This window comes from Oryctolagus cuniculus, chromosome 20 (genome assembly GCF_964237555.1).
Source record: "Oryctolagus cuniculus chromosome 20, mOryCun1.1, whole genome shotgun sequence".
Classification (NCBI taxonomy): Eukaryota; Metazoa; Chordata; class Mammalia; order Lagomorpha; family Leporidae; genus Oryctolagus; species Oryctolagus cuniculus.
Window position 1 is genome coordinate 45,582,822 of NC_091451.1, and position 15,648 is coordinate 45,598,469.

At 47.0% G+C, this 15,648-nt stretch overlaps 1 protein-coding gene across 13 annotated transcripts in view; it reads left to right on the plus strand.

Annotated features, from left to right (window-relative positions):
• The window catches only part of TECPR2 (tectonin beta-propeller repeat containing 2), a 120,054-nt gene that overhangs the window by 26,629 nt on the left and 77,777 nt on the right, over positions 1-15,648 (plus strand). For 11 of the 13 annotated variants that reach the window (XR_007915142.2, XM_051834821.2, XM_051834827.2 and 8 more), the window contains 2 exons: positions 8,237-8,365; positions 8,731-8,862. The exons of 1 other annotated variant lie outside the window; for it this stretch is intronic. Coding sequence is in view for 11 of the 12 variants with exons in the window: in XM_051834821.2 (XP_051690781.2) it covers positions 8,237-8,365; positions 8,731-8,862 (261 nt within the window). In the remaining variant the exon portion in view is untranslated. Of the gene's footprint in view, positions 1-7,890; positions 8,151-8,236; positions 8,366-8,730; positions 8,863-15,648 lie in introns of all 13 variants that reach the window. One more of the 13 variants, XM_051834823.2, reaches the window with a different exon arrangement.

Sequence of the window (15,648 nt, forward strand, 5' to 3'; positions counted from 1 at the left end):
TCCCAGCTGCAGCTGTTGTGGCCATTTGGGGAGTGAACCAATGGATGGAAGATTCATTCTCTCTCGCGCGCTCTCTCTCTGCCTCTCCCTCTCTGTAACTCTGCCTTTCAAATAAATAAATCTTTAAAAAAGAAAGGAAGAAAGTAGTGGGCTGGTATCAGAGTGCTAAAAAAAAAAAAAAAAATACAATATCCAGCAAGATTGTCCTTGAGGGAGGAATGAAGGCATTTCCAGATACACGAAGATTGAGGGAGCTCACTCCCACTAGACTTGGACTGTGAGAAACGCTCGGGGAGAAAAGAGAGGTTAGAGGTCACTGGAGAGTAATTCAAAGCCTAGGAGGAAGTGCAGATCTCAGTAAAGGCAAGCACACAGGCAGTTACAGAAGCTAGTGTCTTTCTAACAGTGGTTCATTTTCTGCAAGATTAAAGATACTCAAATGTTAAGTATAGTTTATAATTCCGTGTTTTATTTTCTATATAATTTAAAAGAAGTCTTGCTTTATGTTTTGGGGCTTATAGTTTGTAAAGATGAAATTCTGTGACGTTAGTAATGAACAACAGTGGGGACCAAGCTGTGTGGGAGCAAACTTTTAATATGTGATTGAAGCTATGCTGGTATGAATTTGAAATAATCCCCATGATAATGACAAAGAAAATCACCATAGAAGTTTAGCTGGGGCGGCGCCGCGGCTCACTAGGCTAATCCTCCGCCTTGCGGCGCCAGCACACCGGGTTCTAGTCCCGGTCAGAGCACCGGGTTCTGTCCCGGTTGCCCCTCTTCCAAGCCAGCTCTCTGCTGTGGCCAGGGAGTACAGTGGAGGATGGCCCAAGTGCTTGGGTCCTGCACCCCATGGGAGACCAGGATAAGTACCTGGCTCCTGCCATCGGATCAGCGCGGTGCGGCGGCCATTGGAGGGTGAACCAACGGCAAAGGAAGACCTTTCTCTCTGTCTCTCTCTCTCACTGTCCACTCTGCCTGTCAAAAAATTTAAAAAAATTTAGCTACATTCGGTGAAGACAATGCTGCAGAACACAAGGCACAGACAAGCTGCAAGGTGTGCACAAATAATGGGACGACAGGGGCATCACTGATAGCCTTCTCATGAGCAAGTACTTTAGAAGAGGTTATTAGAAAGGATTTTTTTAAAATTTATTTGAAAGAGTCAGGGGTGGGGAAGAGTGTAATCTTCCATCTGCTTGTTTACTCCAAATGGTTGCAATGGCTGGGGCTGGGCCAGGCCAAAGCCAGGAGCCAGACACTTCATCTGAGTCTCCCACGTAAGTGTAGGGGCCCAAGCACTTGAGTCATCTGCTGCTGCTTTCCCAGGTGTATTAGCAGGAAGCTGGGTTGGCAATGAAGCATCAGGGCTAGAATCGGCACTCAGATGGTATGCCAGCATCCCAGACTGCAGTTTAGCTTGTTATTCCACAACACCAGCCCCAAAGAATCGATTTTTTTTTTTTAAAAACATGATCTAACTGTATGCTGAGTATAAGAGACTCACCCTTCATAAGTAGCTTGACTCAGATATTTCATTGTGGTAATACACATAATACAGGAGAATATGGTCTTTCCAAAGGAAAAAATAAACTATTCTCATGAAAGACCTACCAGGCAAAGATTTTAAAACAATTGTCTTAAATATGCTTAGAGAACTGGGCCGGTGCTGTGGCGTAGCAAGTAAAGCTGTCACTGGCAGTGCTGGCATCAAATATGGGTGCTGATTCAAGACCTGTCTGCCCCACTTCCAATCCAGCTCTCTGCTATGGCCTGGGAAAGCAGTGGAAGATGGCTCAAGTGTTTGGGCCCCTGCACCCTCATGGGAGACCCAGAAGAAGCTCCTGGCTCCTGACTTCAGATCAGCCCAGCTCTACTGTTGTGGCCATTTGGGGAGTGAACCAGCAGATGGAAGACCTCTCTCTCTATCTCCTTTTCACTGTCTAACTCTGCCTCTCAAACATATAATAAGTAAAATCTTTTAAAAAAGAAATGGAAAAGAGGGGCCAGCATTGTGGCATAGTAGGTTAAGCTGCCACCTGTGGTGCCAGCATCCCATAGGAGCACTGGTTCGAGTCCTGGCTGCTCCACTTCCAATCCATCTCCCTACTGATGCACCTTGGAAAGCAGCAGCTGATGCAAGTACTTGGGCCCCTGTACCCACATTAGAGACCCAGATGAGGCACCTGGCTCTTGGCTTTGACCTAACCTAGCCCTGGGCATTGCTGCCACCTGGGGAGTGAACCAGCAGTTAGAAGAGATAGCTCGCTCACTCTCTCTCCCCCTCTCTCATCTTCCCCTAGCACCTCCAATCCTGCCTTTCAAATAAATAAATAAATTTTTTTTTTATTTGACAGGTAGAGTTAGAGACAGAGAGAAAGGTCTTCCTTCTGTTGGTTCACTCCCCAAATGGCCGTCACAGACGATGCTGCACCAGTCTGAAGCCAGGAGCCAGGTGCTTCCTCCTGGTCTCCCATGCGGGTGCAGGAGCCCAAGCACTTGGGCCATCCTCCACTGCCCTCCCAGGCCACAACAGAGAGCTGGGCTTGAAGAGGAGCAACCGGGACTGGAACCCAGAGAAATAAATAAATCTTAAGAAAAAAACAAAAAGAGCTGACAAGTGGACTCTGGCAGTTACCAGTGTCGATGTCACTGTGGAGTGGAAACTGGTTGCTTTCCAGGTCTGGAAGAAAAAGAAGGAAATGGGGCTGGTGCTGTGGAGTAGTAGGTTAAGCCTCTGCCTGTGGCACCAGCATCCCATATGGATGCTGGTTCGAGTGCCAGCTGCTCCACTTCCAATCCAGCTCTCTGCTATGGTCTAGGAAAGCAGCAGAAGATGGCCCAAGTCCTTGGGCCCCTGCACTCACATGGGAGACCTGGAAGAAGGTCTTGGCTCCTGGCTCCTGGCTTCAGATCTGGGCCAGCTTGGGCAATTGCAGCCATTTAGGAAAATGGATGGAAGCCCTCTCCCTGTTTCTCCTTCCCTTTCTCTCTGTAACTCTGCCTTTCGAATAAATTAATTAATCTTAAAAAAAAAAAAAAATGGGAGGGAAACGTGAAGCTCAGCACCAGGCCACTCTGAGTGACTTTCCACAGCGAGAAGGGGGACTCTGGGATCGGAGGGTCCCGATAACGGGTGTAAAGGAAGCTCCTCTTGTGAAAATGGGAGAACTGTTCAGAGGGAGACACCGTGTGATCTGAGAGCTGAGCTGGGATGGCTTCCACAGTGTGGTTATTGTGGGATTTGCAGGGGATGAGGTTTGTGGCAGTGCAGGTAGAAAGCACTGAACATTATACTGAAACCACACTAGATGAAATCCTGCTGCTGAAATTGGTTCACAGTTCAGACCCTAATGATCCCAGCAGACAAATGGTGGTTCAGCTGCTTGCTGGCCCTGAGAAAACTTTTTAAAAAGATTTATTTATTTCAAAGCCAGAGTTACAGAGAGGCAGAGGCAGAGAGAGAGAAAGAGAGAGGGAGAGAATAAATGGTCTTCTAGCTGCTGGTTTACTTCTCAGATGGCCACAATGGCCAGAGCTGTGCCTGTCCAAAGCCAGGAGCTTTTTTCCGGGTCTCCCACGTGGGTCATCTTCGGCTGCTTTCCCAGGCCATAAGCAGAGAGCTGGATTGGAAGTAGAGCAGCCGAGACTCAAACCAGCACCCATATGGGATGCCGGCAGTGCAGGCGGTGGCTTTACCTGCTGAGCCACACCACTGGCCCCAGAGAAAACCTTTTGATCCACCTTCTGCATCAGCAGTCAATACTCCCAACGTAAACCAGCTGACAAAATGTCAAAGAATAAGAAGAAAAAGAAGTGGCCAGCATTGTGGCACAGTAGGTTAAGCTGTGGCCTGCAACGCTGGCATCCCATAAAGGCACTAGTTCGTGTCCTGGCTGCTTCACTTCAATCCAACTCCCTGCTGATGGCCTGGGAAAGCAGCAGAAGATGGCCCATGTGTTTGGGCCCTTACACTCATGAGTGAAAACTGTATGAAGCTCCTGGCTCCTGGCTTTTGGAGCCATCAATCTTCACATCTCAGATACAACAGAAAGAAGTTAAAAATTAATAACAGAAGGAAAATTGGAAAATCTGTGCCAGCATCATGGAATAGTGGGTAAAGTTGCCACCTGTGACACTGGCATATCATATGGGCACTGGTTTATGTCCTGGCTGCTTCACTTCCCATCCAGATCCCTGCTGATAGCCTGGGAAAAGCAACAGAGGATGGCCTAAGTATTTGGGGCCCTGCTAACCATGAAGGAGACCTGGAAGAAGCTCCTGGCTCCTGGCTTTGGCTTGGCCCAGCTTCTAGTCATTGGATCATTTGCAGAGTGAACCAGCAATGGAAGATCTCTCTCTCTCTGTCCAACTCTCCCTCTCTCTGTAACTCTTTCAAATAAGTAAATCTTTTTTTAAAAAAATTGGAAAATTCATAAATTTTTAGAAGTTAAAGCAATACACTATTAAAGTTACAACAATATACTTATATACCCAGAGCAATGAAGAAATTGTAAGGGAAATTGGAAAATAGTTAGAGATGAGTAACATTGAAAACACACCTTAACAAATGTTTGGGATGCACTGAAAGTGGTCTGAAAGGGAAATTTGTAGATTTAAATGCCTAATGTTAAAAAGCAAGAATATTCTCGGGGCCGGCGCTGTGATGCAGTGGGTTAATGCTCTGGCCTGAAGCACCGGCATCCCATATGGGCGCCGGTTCTAATCTCAGCTGCTCCACTTCTGATCCAGCTCTCTGCTGTGGCCTGGGAAAGCAGTAGAAGATGGCCCAAGTGCTTGGGCCCCTGCACTCTCCTGGGAGACCCAGAAGAAGCTCCTGGCTCCTGGCTTCGGATTGGTGCAGCTCTGGCCATTGTGGCCAACTGGGGAGTGAACCAGTAGATGGAAGACCTCCCTCCCTCTCTCTCTCTCTCTCTCTCTCTTTCTGTATAACTCTGACTTTCAAATAAATAAATAAATCTCTTTAAAAAAAAAACAACGAATATTCTCAAATCAGTTACCTAACTTTACAACTTAGGAACTAGACAAGGAAAAACTAAACCCAAAGCTAATAGAAAGAAGGAAATAGCAAATGTTAGAACACTTACTTGTAAATGAAATGGAGATGAAAAAAACAGTAGAGAAAGTCAGTGAAACTGCAAGTTGGATCTTTTAAAATAGCAACAAAATTGACAAATTTTAGCTAGATAGACTAAGAAAAAATGAGAGAAGTCTCAAATTATTAAAATCAAAAAGGAAAACAGGGTTATTACTACCAATTCTATAGAAATAGAGTTACGCCTGTCAGGATCTCCCCCTTCGGGAACTGGCCGGGTTACCGCGAAGGAAGAGTCAAGGAGACTAAGGAAGGTCAAGCTAAATACACTTCATTGATACTCTAGGCGACTAGGAGGAGAGATCGCTCAAGCCTGCTCCAGTGGGCACTAGGCACTAGACCAGGAGCTTCTCCCCACAGGCAGTAGGCACTACGGACCAGGAGCTTCTCCCTGCGGGCACTAGGCACTACAGACCAGGAGCTTCTCCCCACGGGCACTAGGCACTAGACCAGGAGCTTCTCACCACGGGCACTAGGCACTATGGACCAGGAGCTTCTCCCCGCGGGCACTAGGCACTGCGGACCAGGGAGAGAGGCTGAGCAACCTCTGGTTTACAGCATCTGAGGGTCCCCTTATATACAGTTTCTAGAGACTAACCCCGCCCACATTCCCACCTCCCAGGGTCCCGTAGTCATGGCAACGACAGTTTGTGGTTAGGCCGTCCCTTTTCAAATCTTACCAGCTAGGGTGGTTACCTTTCTACTTTTCTTTCAAGCTGAGCTACTGCACAGTTACTTTCTTTCAAAGGGCGCTACAATTACTTTCTCCATGAATGGTTCCCTGACAAGGCCAGTCCTGTGATCTGTTGTATACCAGTACATTGCACAACCTACAGACAAAACCTACCAAGTCAAGATCATGAAAAAATAGGAAATTGAGTAGTCCTGTAACTTGTAATTCTATAGAATCAGTAATAAAAAAAAAATCTGGCAAAGGACTGGACATGAGATCTTTACCAGTGAATTCCATCAAAAATAAAGAACTAACATATTTGTTATCAACATTGTCTGGAAAACTGAAAAGAACACATCCTAACTACTTCTATGAGGCTAACATATCCTGATACCAAAGTCAGACAAAGATACCAGAAGAAAACGACACACCGATAACCCCTGTGAACATCGATGCAAAAATCCTCTCCAAAACACCAGAAGCTGAAGTCGGCAGCATATTAAAAGGATTATCCACCATGACGAAGGTGCGGTTTATTTTGGACTGCAAGGATGGTTCAGTATATGAAAATCAAGCAGTGTATTACATCACCATAAGAGAAGGAAGCGGCAAACCACATGACTAACTGCAAGACCTAAACCTATACAACTCAGAAAAAAGTAGTGGGGCCATTGATGTGGCATTGCTGGTTAAGCCACCACCTGCAACACCGGCATCCCATATGGGCACTGGATAGAGCCCCAGTTGCTCCACTTCCAATCCAGCTCCTTGCTAATGAGCCTGGGAAAGTAGTGGAAGATGGTCCAAAAGCTTCTCTCAGTCTCCCGTTATGCCGCAGCTCAGGCCAAGGCCAGAGTTTTGAGTAGATATTTCTTCAGAGGAGCCAGACAGGTGATGAGTAAGCACATGAAGAGGTGCTCAGCACGCTGATCCTGAGGGATAATGCACACCAGAACTGCAGTGAGATGCCCTCACACCCGTTAGGGTGGCTGCTGTCAAACCCAGGAAATAGTGTGGAAGATGTGAGAAACTGGGATTCTGCGCTGGGAACTGTCAACATGCTGGAATACCATGGGGAGTTCCCCAGAGAATTAAATGTGGGATCACCATGTAACCCAGCAGTCCCTGAGTATACACCCGAAAGAATCAAGAGCAGGGTCTCAGAGGTTACTTGTATGCTCATGTTCATAGCGGCCTTATTCATAACTAAAATGAGGAAGTAGGGCTGGCATTGTGCAGCCGGGTAAGTCACTGCTTGCTACACCAGCATCCCAAACGGGAGTATTGTCTTGAGTTCCAGTTGCTGCACTTCCAATAAAGCTCCCTACTAATGTACCTGGGAAAGTAGTGGAAGATGGCCCGAGTGCATGGGCCCCTGCCATCCTTGTGGGAGATAACGCATGGAGTTCCAGGCTCTTGGCTTCAGCCTTGCCCAGCCCTGGCTATTTGAAAAGTGAGCCAGCAGATGGAAGACCTCTTGCTCTTTTTCCCTCTCTGTAACTCTACCTTTCAAATAAATAAATATTTTTAAAAACATATAATGAGGAAGTAACCCAAGTGAACACTGACAGATGAGTGGATAAGCATAATGCGTGTGTGTAGTGTGTGTTATGTGTAAAACAACATATAGGAATATTGTTTAGCCTTAAAGTAAAGGAAAACTCTCATATATGCCAGAAGGTGGATGAACCTTGAGGACATTGTATTAAGTGAAATAAGCCAGTGGGAAAACATGAAATACCACACCATTCCACTTACATGAGGGCTGGGTGTTGGTGCAGCAGTAAAGATGCTACTTAGGATTCTTGCATCCCATAACGGAATTCCCAGGTTTGAGTCCTTGCTCCATTGGTGGTCCAGCTCCCTGCTAATGTCCACACAGGGAGGCAGCTGGTGATGGCCCAAGTACCTAGGTCTCTGCCACCCATTGGAGGGAGTCTCAGATTGCATTCCTACTCCTGGGCTTTGGCATAGCCCAGCCATGGTATCGTGGTCTTTTGGAGAGTGAACAAGTGGATGGAAAATGTCTGTTTTTCTCTCTCTTTCTGTTTCTCGGCCTTTCAAATGAATATAAATAAGTTTTTGTTTGTTTGTTTGACAGGTAGAGTTATAGACAGAGAAAAGTCTTCCTTCTGTTGGTTCACTCCCCAAATGGCCGCTATGGCCAGCACTGCGCTGATCCAAAGCCAGGAGCCAGGTGCTTCCTCCTGGTCTCCCACGAGGGTGCAGGGGCCCAAGCACTTGGGCCATCCTCCACTGCCCTCCCGGGCCACAGCAGAAAGCTGGACTGGAAAAGGAGCAACCGGGACAGAACCCGGCGCCCATATGGGATGCCGGTGCCTCAGGCGGAGGATTAACCAAGTGAGCCACGGCGCCAGCCCCTATAAATCAGTTTTTAAATAGTCTCTTGGTTGCAGGTTCAATAGTTGTAACGTGTCCTCCTTTAGGGGAAAACAGAAGCCATCACTGTGGTGAAGCTGCTGAGCTGCTTCGATGACCTTGTGGCAGCAGGCACCGCTTCTGGGAGGGTTGCGGTTTTTCAGCTCGTCTCTGCACTGCCAGGGAGAAACAGACAGGTAGGTGCTCACCGTCTTAGCATGGCTTAGCTTCTCCACGGACTCCTCAGGGACTTTAAATGAGAAGTCCTTACCTGCCTGGAGATTATATAGTCAAAAAAGCTTAACGCTATGCTACGTATAATTGGGCAGCACTTTTGTCCCTGCTTGGACACTTAGCACAAAGCACATGTGGGTCATTCCATGCTTGCTTGCTAGTCCCTTGAAGGTGGGTGGGCAGATAGAATGCTGTACATTTTCTGTGTGGAAAACAAGGTTGGGAAAGCCGGCTCCTACATACATTCAAGAAAATAAACATTACCCTGTCCACATAGCAGCTCATTTTTCTTTCCTTTCCTTTGCATGCATTTATCATTTATTCATAGCTTCGAAGATTTGATGTCAGTGGTATTCACAAAAATAGCATTACAGCCCTGGCTTGGAGCCCCAATGGAATGAAACTGTTCTCTGGAGATGACAAAGGGAAAATTGTCTATTCTTCTCTGGATCTAGACCAGGTAAAATTATTTTCAGAAATATCATTAATGCTTATGTTCCTATTTTTAGAAAAATATTCATAATTACATCTTTAGTTAGCTTATATCCTAGATCATAGTTGTAATCTCAGTTGTTATTTGTACATTTTCAATCTGTTGCAACACATTTTTTTTTTAAGATTTATTTATTTATTTGGAAAAGTTACATGGAGAAGGAGAGGCAGAGAGAGAGAGGTCTTCCATCAGCTGGTTCACTCCCCCAATTGGCCACAATGGCCGGAGCTGAGCCAATCCGAAGCTAGGAGCCAAGAGTTTCTTCCAGGTCTCCCATGTAGGTGCAAGGGCCCAAGAACTTGGACCATCTTCTACTGCTTTCCCAGGCCATAGCAGAGAGCTGGATCGGAAGTAGAGCAGGCAGGACTTGAACTGGGACCCATATGGGATGCTACCACTGCAGGCGGCGGTTTTTACCCGCTATGCCACAACGCTGGCCCTGCAATACATTCTTTTGGTTAAAGTAAATAAAGACAATCTGGCCTTAATACAGGCATGCATTTGGGAATGGGAGGAGTATTTTGATAGACTTTTCAGATAATTTTGAATAATATTCTTTTTGAATAATATCCCCAGATTGACAAATGGTAGTTTCTTTAAAGGTTGCAGTTAAAAATGACAAATGGTAGTTTCTTTAAAGATCTGAAACCATATGATTGAATGTTTTGTACTCTGGTCTGTTTTGTGCCTTGAATGGATTTTTTTTTTTTTTTTTTTTTTGACAGAGTGGACAGTGAGAGAGAGACAGAAAGGTCTTTCTTTGCCGTTGGTTCACCCTCCAATGGCCGCCGCAGCCAGCGTGCTGCGGCCGGCGCACCACACTGATCTGATGGCAGGAGCCAGGTGCTTCTCCTGTTCTGCCATGGGGTGCAGGGCCCAAGCACTTGGGCCATCCTCCACTGCACTCCTGGGCCACAGCAGAGAGCTGGCCTGGAAGAGGGGCAACCGGGACAGAATCCGGCACCCCGACCGGGACTAGAACCTGGTGTGCTGGCACCGCAAGGCAGAGGATTAGCCTAGTGAGCCACCGCGCCAGCCTTGAATGGATCTTTTTTTTTTTTTTTTTTGACAGGCAGAGTGGACAGTGAGAGAAAGGTCTTCCTTTGCCATTGGTTCACCCTCCAATGGCCACCGCGGCCGGCGCGCTGCGGCCGCCGCACCGCGCTGATCCGATGGCAGGAGCCAGGAGCCAGGTGCTTTTCCTGGTCTCCCATGGGGTGCAGGGCCCAAGCACATGGGCCATCCTCCACTGCACTCCCTGGCCACAGCAGAGGGCTGGCCTGGAAGAGGGGCAACCGGGACAGAATCCGGCGCCCCGACCGGGACTAGAACCTGGTGTGCCGGCGCCGCTAGGCGGAGGATTAGCCTAGTGAGCCGCGGCGCCGGCCTTGAATGGATCTTTTACCCATGCATTGCGCATCATGTGTTGGTCTCTTGGAAAATTCAGTTATGCAGATCTTCCAGCTGTTGACACATTTATTGTACAATATCAGAAAAGCACCTTTGTTAATATTACCAAAATTCTGATCAGAAAATTAACTATCTGTTGTGAATTTTCAGTTAGAACTGGCATTCTGTGAAAAGGCAGCTGGATAAGCTCATGGTTCCAACAAGTGCACAGGTGTTTTTCCTTGAGCCATCAAGGGTGCTTCACGTGTAGGAGGAGGGCTGTGTGTGCATCCCCTTATGTCACGTGGAATGCAAAACACCTGTACTCTAGGGGTGTCAGTGACACTCGGTTTCCCTCACATGGTGGTGAGGGACAAGATGTCTGCTGGTAGAATTTGGTGCCATCACCTTGACTTGGGCCGAGGTTTCAGGTTGCTCTACCTGCTGTGGCTCCCGCATCAGGGGTGAAAGCTCAGTGCAGTGCAAAGGTAGAGAACATCTTAGTACTGTATGCAGATGGTTTTGAGCGAGCAGACCTCTTGAAAGAATCTTATGGACCTTCAGGGAGTGTAGACCCCACTTTGAGAACTGCTGCTATACATAAAAATGGTTTAAGATTTTTCCCAATTCAGTGAACTTGTGCTTCAGGCTGCCTAAGCCATAGTTATTAGAAAGAAGGCTACTCATGTAGCACTACTCAGAAAATAGAAAATCTGATTTGGAAAAGGTTGTGGTTAGTCAGAAATTTTTAAAATTACAGACTGGAGATCTTCAAAAAAGGCACGGGAGGTTGCATGTTTCTGAAAAATACAGTCTAATAAATGTAATCCCATCGTAAGCTAAGTGGAAAACTGCGTTCAGAGTAACTTCCAGTGAGGGGATCTGCCTTCAGAGTCCGTGCTGTTTTGGTGATGGAGTTCCCCTTCCTGCTGGTGGTGTCGGGACTCTGGAAGTCTGTGCAGATTCAGAGTTTTTACCAGTAAATCCGGTCATGCTTCCTCTTTTATCCCACAAATGCATGTGATGCTAATTCATTTAGTGGAGATGAGGGTGGGGACCTTCCATATGCTGATAGACTTCATAAATGACTGCAACCTTTGGGACTGGATCAAGGCCAAAGCTGGGAGCTAGAAATTCAATCTATATCTCCCACATGGGTTAAAAACCATTTGAGCCATCATTGCTGCCTCCAGGGTCTGTATCAGCAGGAAGCTGGAGTGAGGTTCCAGAGGTAGGTCTCAAGCACAGGTACGCTGATACTGGGACACAGGTGTCCTAACCTGCATCTTAACTTCCAGGCCAAACATCTCATGAAACTGCTTTTGGAGAAGAGTGACTAATTTTTGTTTATTTTTTAAAGATTATTTTATGTAAAAGAGTTACAGAGAGAGAGGGAGAGACACAGAGATAGATCCTTCATCCACTGTTTCACTCCCCAAATGATTGCAACAGCAGGGGCTGGGCTGGGCTGGGCCAAAGCAAGGAGCCAGGAGCTTCTCCCACATGGGTGCAGGGACCCAAGCACTTGGGCTGTCCTCCACTGCTCTCCCAGGCACACTATCAGGGAGCTGGATTAGAAGTGGAGCAGCTGGAACTTGAACCAGCCAGCACCCATGGGATGTACTGGTATTGCAGGTGACAGCTTAACCCACTACGCCACAATGCGGACCCGAAGAGTGACTTGTAGAAGCAGGTTTTTTACACTTTATTCTGTAAAATGCATTTGAGAATTTTACTTTGTGCTTGTAGATACTAGGGTTCATCAGAAAATTCCTGGAAATATTTGAAATATTTGAAATATTATGAAAAAACTATATGGATTTCAAAAGTTTTCTGCACCAAAAGAAGCCTGTACAAACTTGTCATGGTGCATCTAAGCAGGCTCTAATGTGAGACACTGAGGCGGGATCAGTGTGAAAAGAGCTCTAGCAGGGCAGCGTGCATTCTGCAGAACTGAAACAGGAACAAACAGCAGGTTGATGGTGAAGCTTGGGTGGAAGAATGGTATAGTCAGTGAGGCTTTATGAAGAGTTTATGGGAACAGTAACTAAAAAATCAGCAGTTTACAGATGGGATGGGTAAGTCATTTTAAGAAGGGATAGATGATGGTGAAAATAAAGCCCACAGTGGCAAATCATACACATCAATTTTTTTAAGGTTTATTTTTAATTTATTTGAAAGGCAGAATTAGAGAGTCAGAGACAGAGACAGAGACCCTCCATCTGCAGTTTTACTCCCTAAATGGCTGCAATGGCCTGGGCTAGGCCAGGCTGAAACCTGGAAGCTAGGAGCTTCATTCAGTCTCCCACATGAGTGCAAGGCTCAAGGACTTGGGCCATCTTCCACTGTTTCTTAGGTGCATTAGCAGGGAGCTGGATGGGAAGCGGAGCAGCTAGGACTCAAACTGGAGCTTCTATGGGATGCTGTCGCTGAAGGCAGTGACTTAACCTTTTAGACCACACACCAGCCCCCACATCAGCTTTTGAGAAAAAAATTAACCTGTTTTTGTCCCCTAATTGAAGATGATCAGTGATTAATGGCACAAAGAATTGCCAACATCATAAACATCACAGTTGGTTCAGCTTTCACAATTCTGGCTGAAAAATTTGAGCAAACTTTTTGCTCAGTAGTGCCAAAACTGTTGCACCCAGATCAACTGCATACGAACAGAACTTTCAAAGGAAATTTTAAACAGATGGGATTAAGATCCTGCAGCATTTCTTGGAAGAATTGTAACAGGAGATGAAACATGGCTTTACCAGTATAATCCTGAAAACAATGCACAACCAAAGCAGTGGTTACCGAGAGGGGCTGAGAGGTCCAGTCAGAGGAAAGGGCCATGGCAATGGCTTTTTTGGATGCTCAGAGGCATTTTTGCTTGTGACTTTCCAGACAGGCAAAAAGTAGGAACAGCTGCCTCTTAAGAGTTTTAAGAAAGCCAAAGCTTTAGCAGAAAAATGCCTGGAAAACTTCACCAGAGAGACCTACCACACCATGCAGTGCTCCTGCTCATTTCTGCCATCAACCTAAGGTGACTTTTGCCTTTCAAAGAAACCTTGAAAAAAAAAAAAAAAAAAGTTTCATGGAAAATCATTAGTCCTCCAGTTTATAGCCCTGATTTCACACCTTCTAACTTCTTGTTTCCTAACCTAAAAAATTTCTTTAAAGGGCACAAGTTTTTCTTCTTACTGCTTTCCCAGGCCACAACAGAGAGCTGGATTGGAAGTGGAACAGCCGGGTCTCAAACCTGTGCCCATATGGGATGCCGGCACTTTAGACCAGGGCGTTAACTCACTGCACCACAGTGCCGGCCCTATTTTTCTTTAGTTAATATAAAAAACAAAATTGGGGGCTGTGTTATGGTGCAGCTAGCTAGGTCACTGCCTGCAACACTTGCATCCTTGAATGCTGGTCTAGTCCCACCTGTTGTGCTTCCTGTCCAGCACCTGGGAAAGCAGGGAAGCTTGCTCAGGAGCTGCAGCCCTCGCACCCACATGGGACACCCAGGTGAGTTTCCAGGTTCCTGGCTTTGGCTTGACCCAGCTGCAGCCATTACAGTCTTTTATGGAGTGAGCCAGAGGATGGAAGATCCATCTCTCTCTCCTCTTCTCTCTCTGTAGCTCTTTATTTCAAATAAATAAATGAATACATGCATTTTTTTAAAAGATTTTATTTATTTATTTGAGAAGTAGAGTTACAGTCAGTGAGAGGGAGAAACAGAGAGAAAGGTCTTCCATCCGATGGTTCACTCCCCAAATGACCACAACGGCTGGAGCTGCACCTATCCGAAGCCAGGAGCCAGGTGCTTCCTCCTGGTCTCCCATGCGAGTGCAGGGGCCCAAGCACTTGGGCTATTCTCCGCTGCTTTCTCAGGCCACAACAGAGAGCAGATCGGAAGAGGAGCAGCCGGGACTAGAACTGGCACCTACATGGGATGCCGGCACCGCAGGCAGAGGATTAACCTACTGCGCCGTGGCGCCAGCCCCTGAATACATTCTTTAAAACAAAACAGGCTGGCGCCACGGCTCAATAGGCTAATCCTCCACCTAGCGGCGCCGGCACATCGGGTTCTAGTCCCGGTCGGGGCACCGGATTCTGTCCCGGTTGCCCCTCTTCCAGGCCAGCTCTCTGCTGTGGCCCGGGAGTGCAGTGGAGGATGGCCCAAGTGCTTGGGCCCTGCACCCCATGGGAGACCAGGAGAAGCACCTGGCTCCTGGCTTCGGATCAGCACGGTGCGCCGGCCGCAGCGCGCCAGCCGTGGCGGCCATTGGAGGGAGAACCAACGGCAAAGGAAGACCTTTCTCTCTGTCTCTCTCTCTCACTATCCACTCTGCCTGTCAAAAAACAAAAACAAAAACAAAACAAAACAAACAAACAAAAAAAAACACTGAGGCCAGCGTTGTTTTACATCAAGTTAAACTGCTGCCTGAATCCCATATGGCCACTAGTTCAAGTCCTGGCTGCTCCACTTCCTATCCAGCTCCCTGCTAGTGGGCCTGGAAAGGCAATGGCACACGGCCCACGTGCTTGAAACCCTGCCATGCATGTGGGAGAGCTGGATGAAATTCCTGGGGTCTGGCTTCCTCCTTGCCAAGCCCTGGCCATTGTGGCCGTCTAGGGAATAAACCAGTAGATTGAAGATCTTTTCTCTCTACGTAACTCTGGCTTTCAAATAAATTTTTTTTTTTTTTAAGATTTCTTTATTTATTTGAAAGCCAGAGTTACACAGAGAGAGAGAAGGAGAGGCAGAGAGAGAGAGAAAAGTCTTCCATCCACTGGTTTGCTCTCCAAATGGCCGCAGTGGCCAGAGCTGCGCTGATCCGAAGCCAGGAGCTTCTTCAGGGTCTCCCATGCAGGTGCAGGAGCCCAAGGACTTGGGCCATCTTCTGTTGCTTTTCTAGACCATAGCAGAGAGCTGGATCGGAAGTGGAGCAGCCGGGACTTGACTGGTGCTCATATAAGATGTGTGCACTGCAAACTGCAGCTTTACCTGTTGTGCCCCAAGGACCCTCGGATTTTTTTTTTTTTTAGATCTTATTTTTTTTTTTTTTAATTATTTGAGAGGTAGATTTATAGAAAGAGAGGAAGAGGCAGGCAGAAAGTCTTCCATCCACTAGTTCACTCCTCAAAAGCCAAAATCCAGGAGCTTCTTCTGAGTCTTCCACATAGGTCAGAGGCCCAAGCAGTTGGGCATCTTCCACTGCTACTCCAGCTTCATTAGCAGGGAGCTGGATCAGAAGTGGAGCAACCAGGATTCAAACTGGTGCCCATACAGGGTGCCAGCCCTGCAGGTTGCGGCTTAACCCACTGTGTTACAGTACCTAGTCCTAGCTGCTCCACTTCTGATCCAGCTTTCTGTTATGG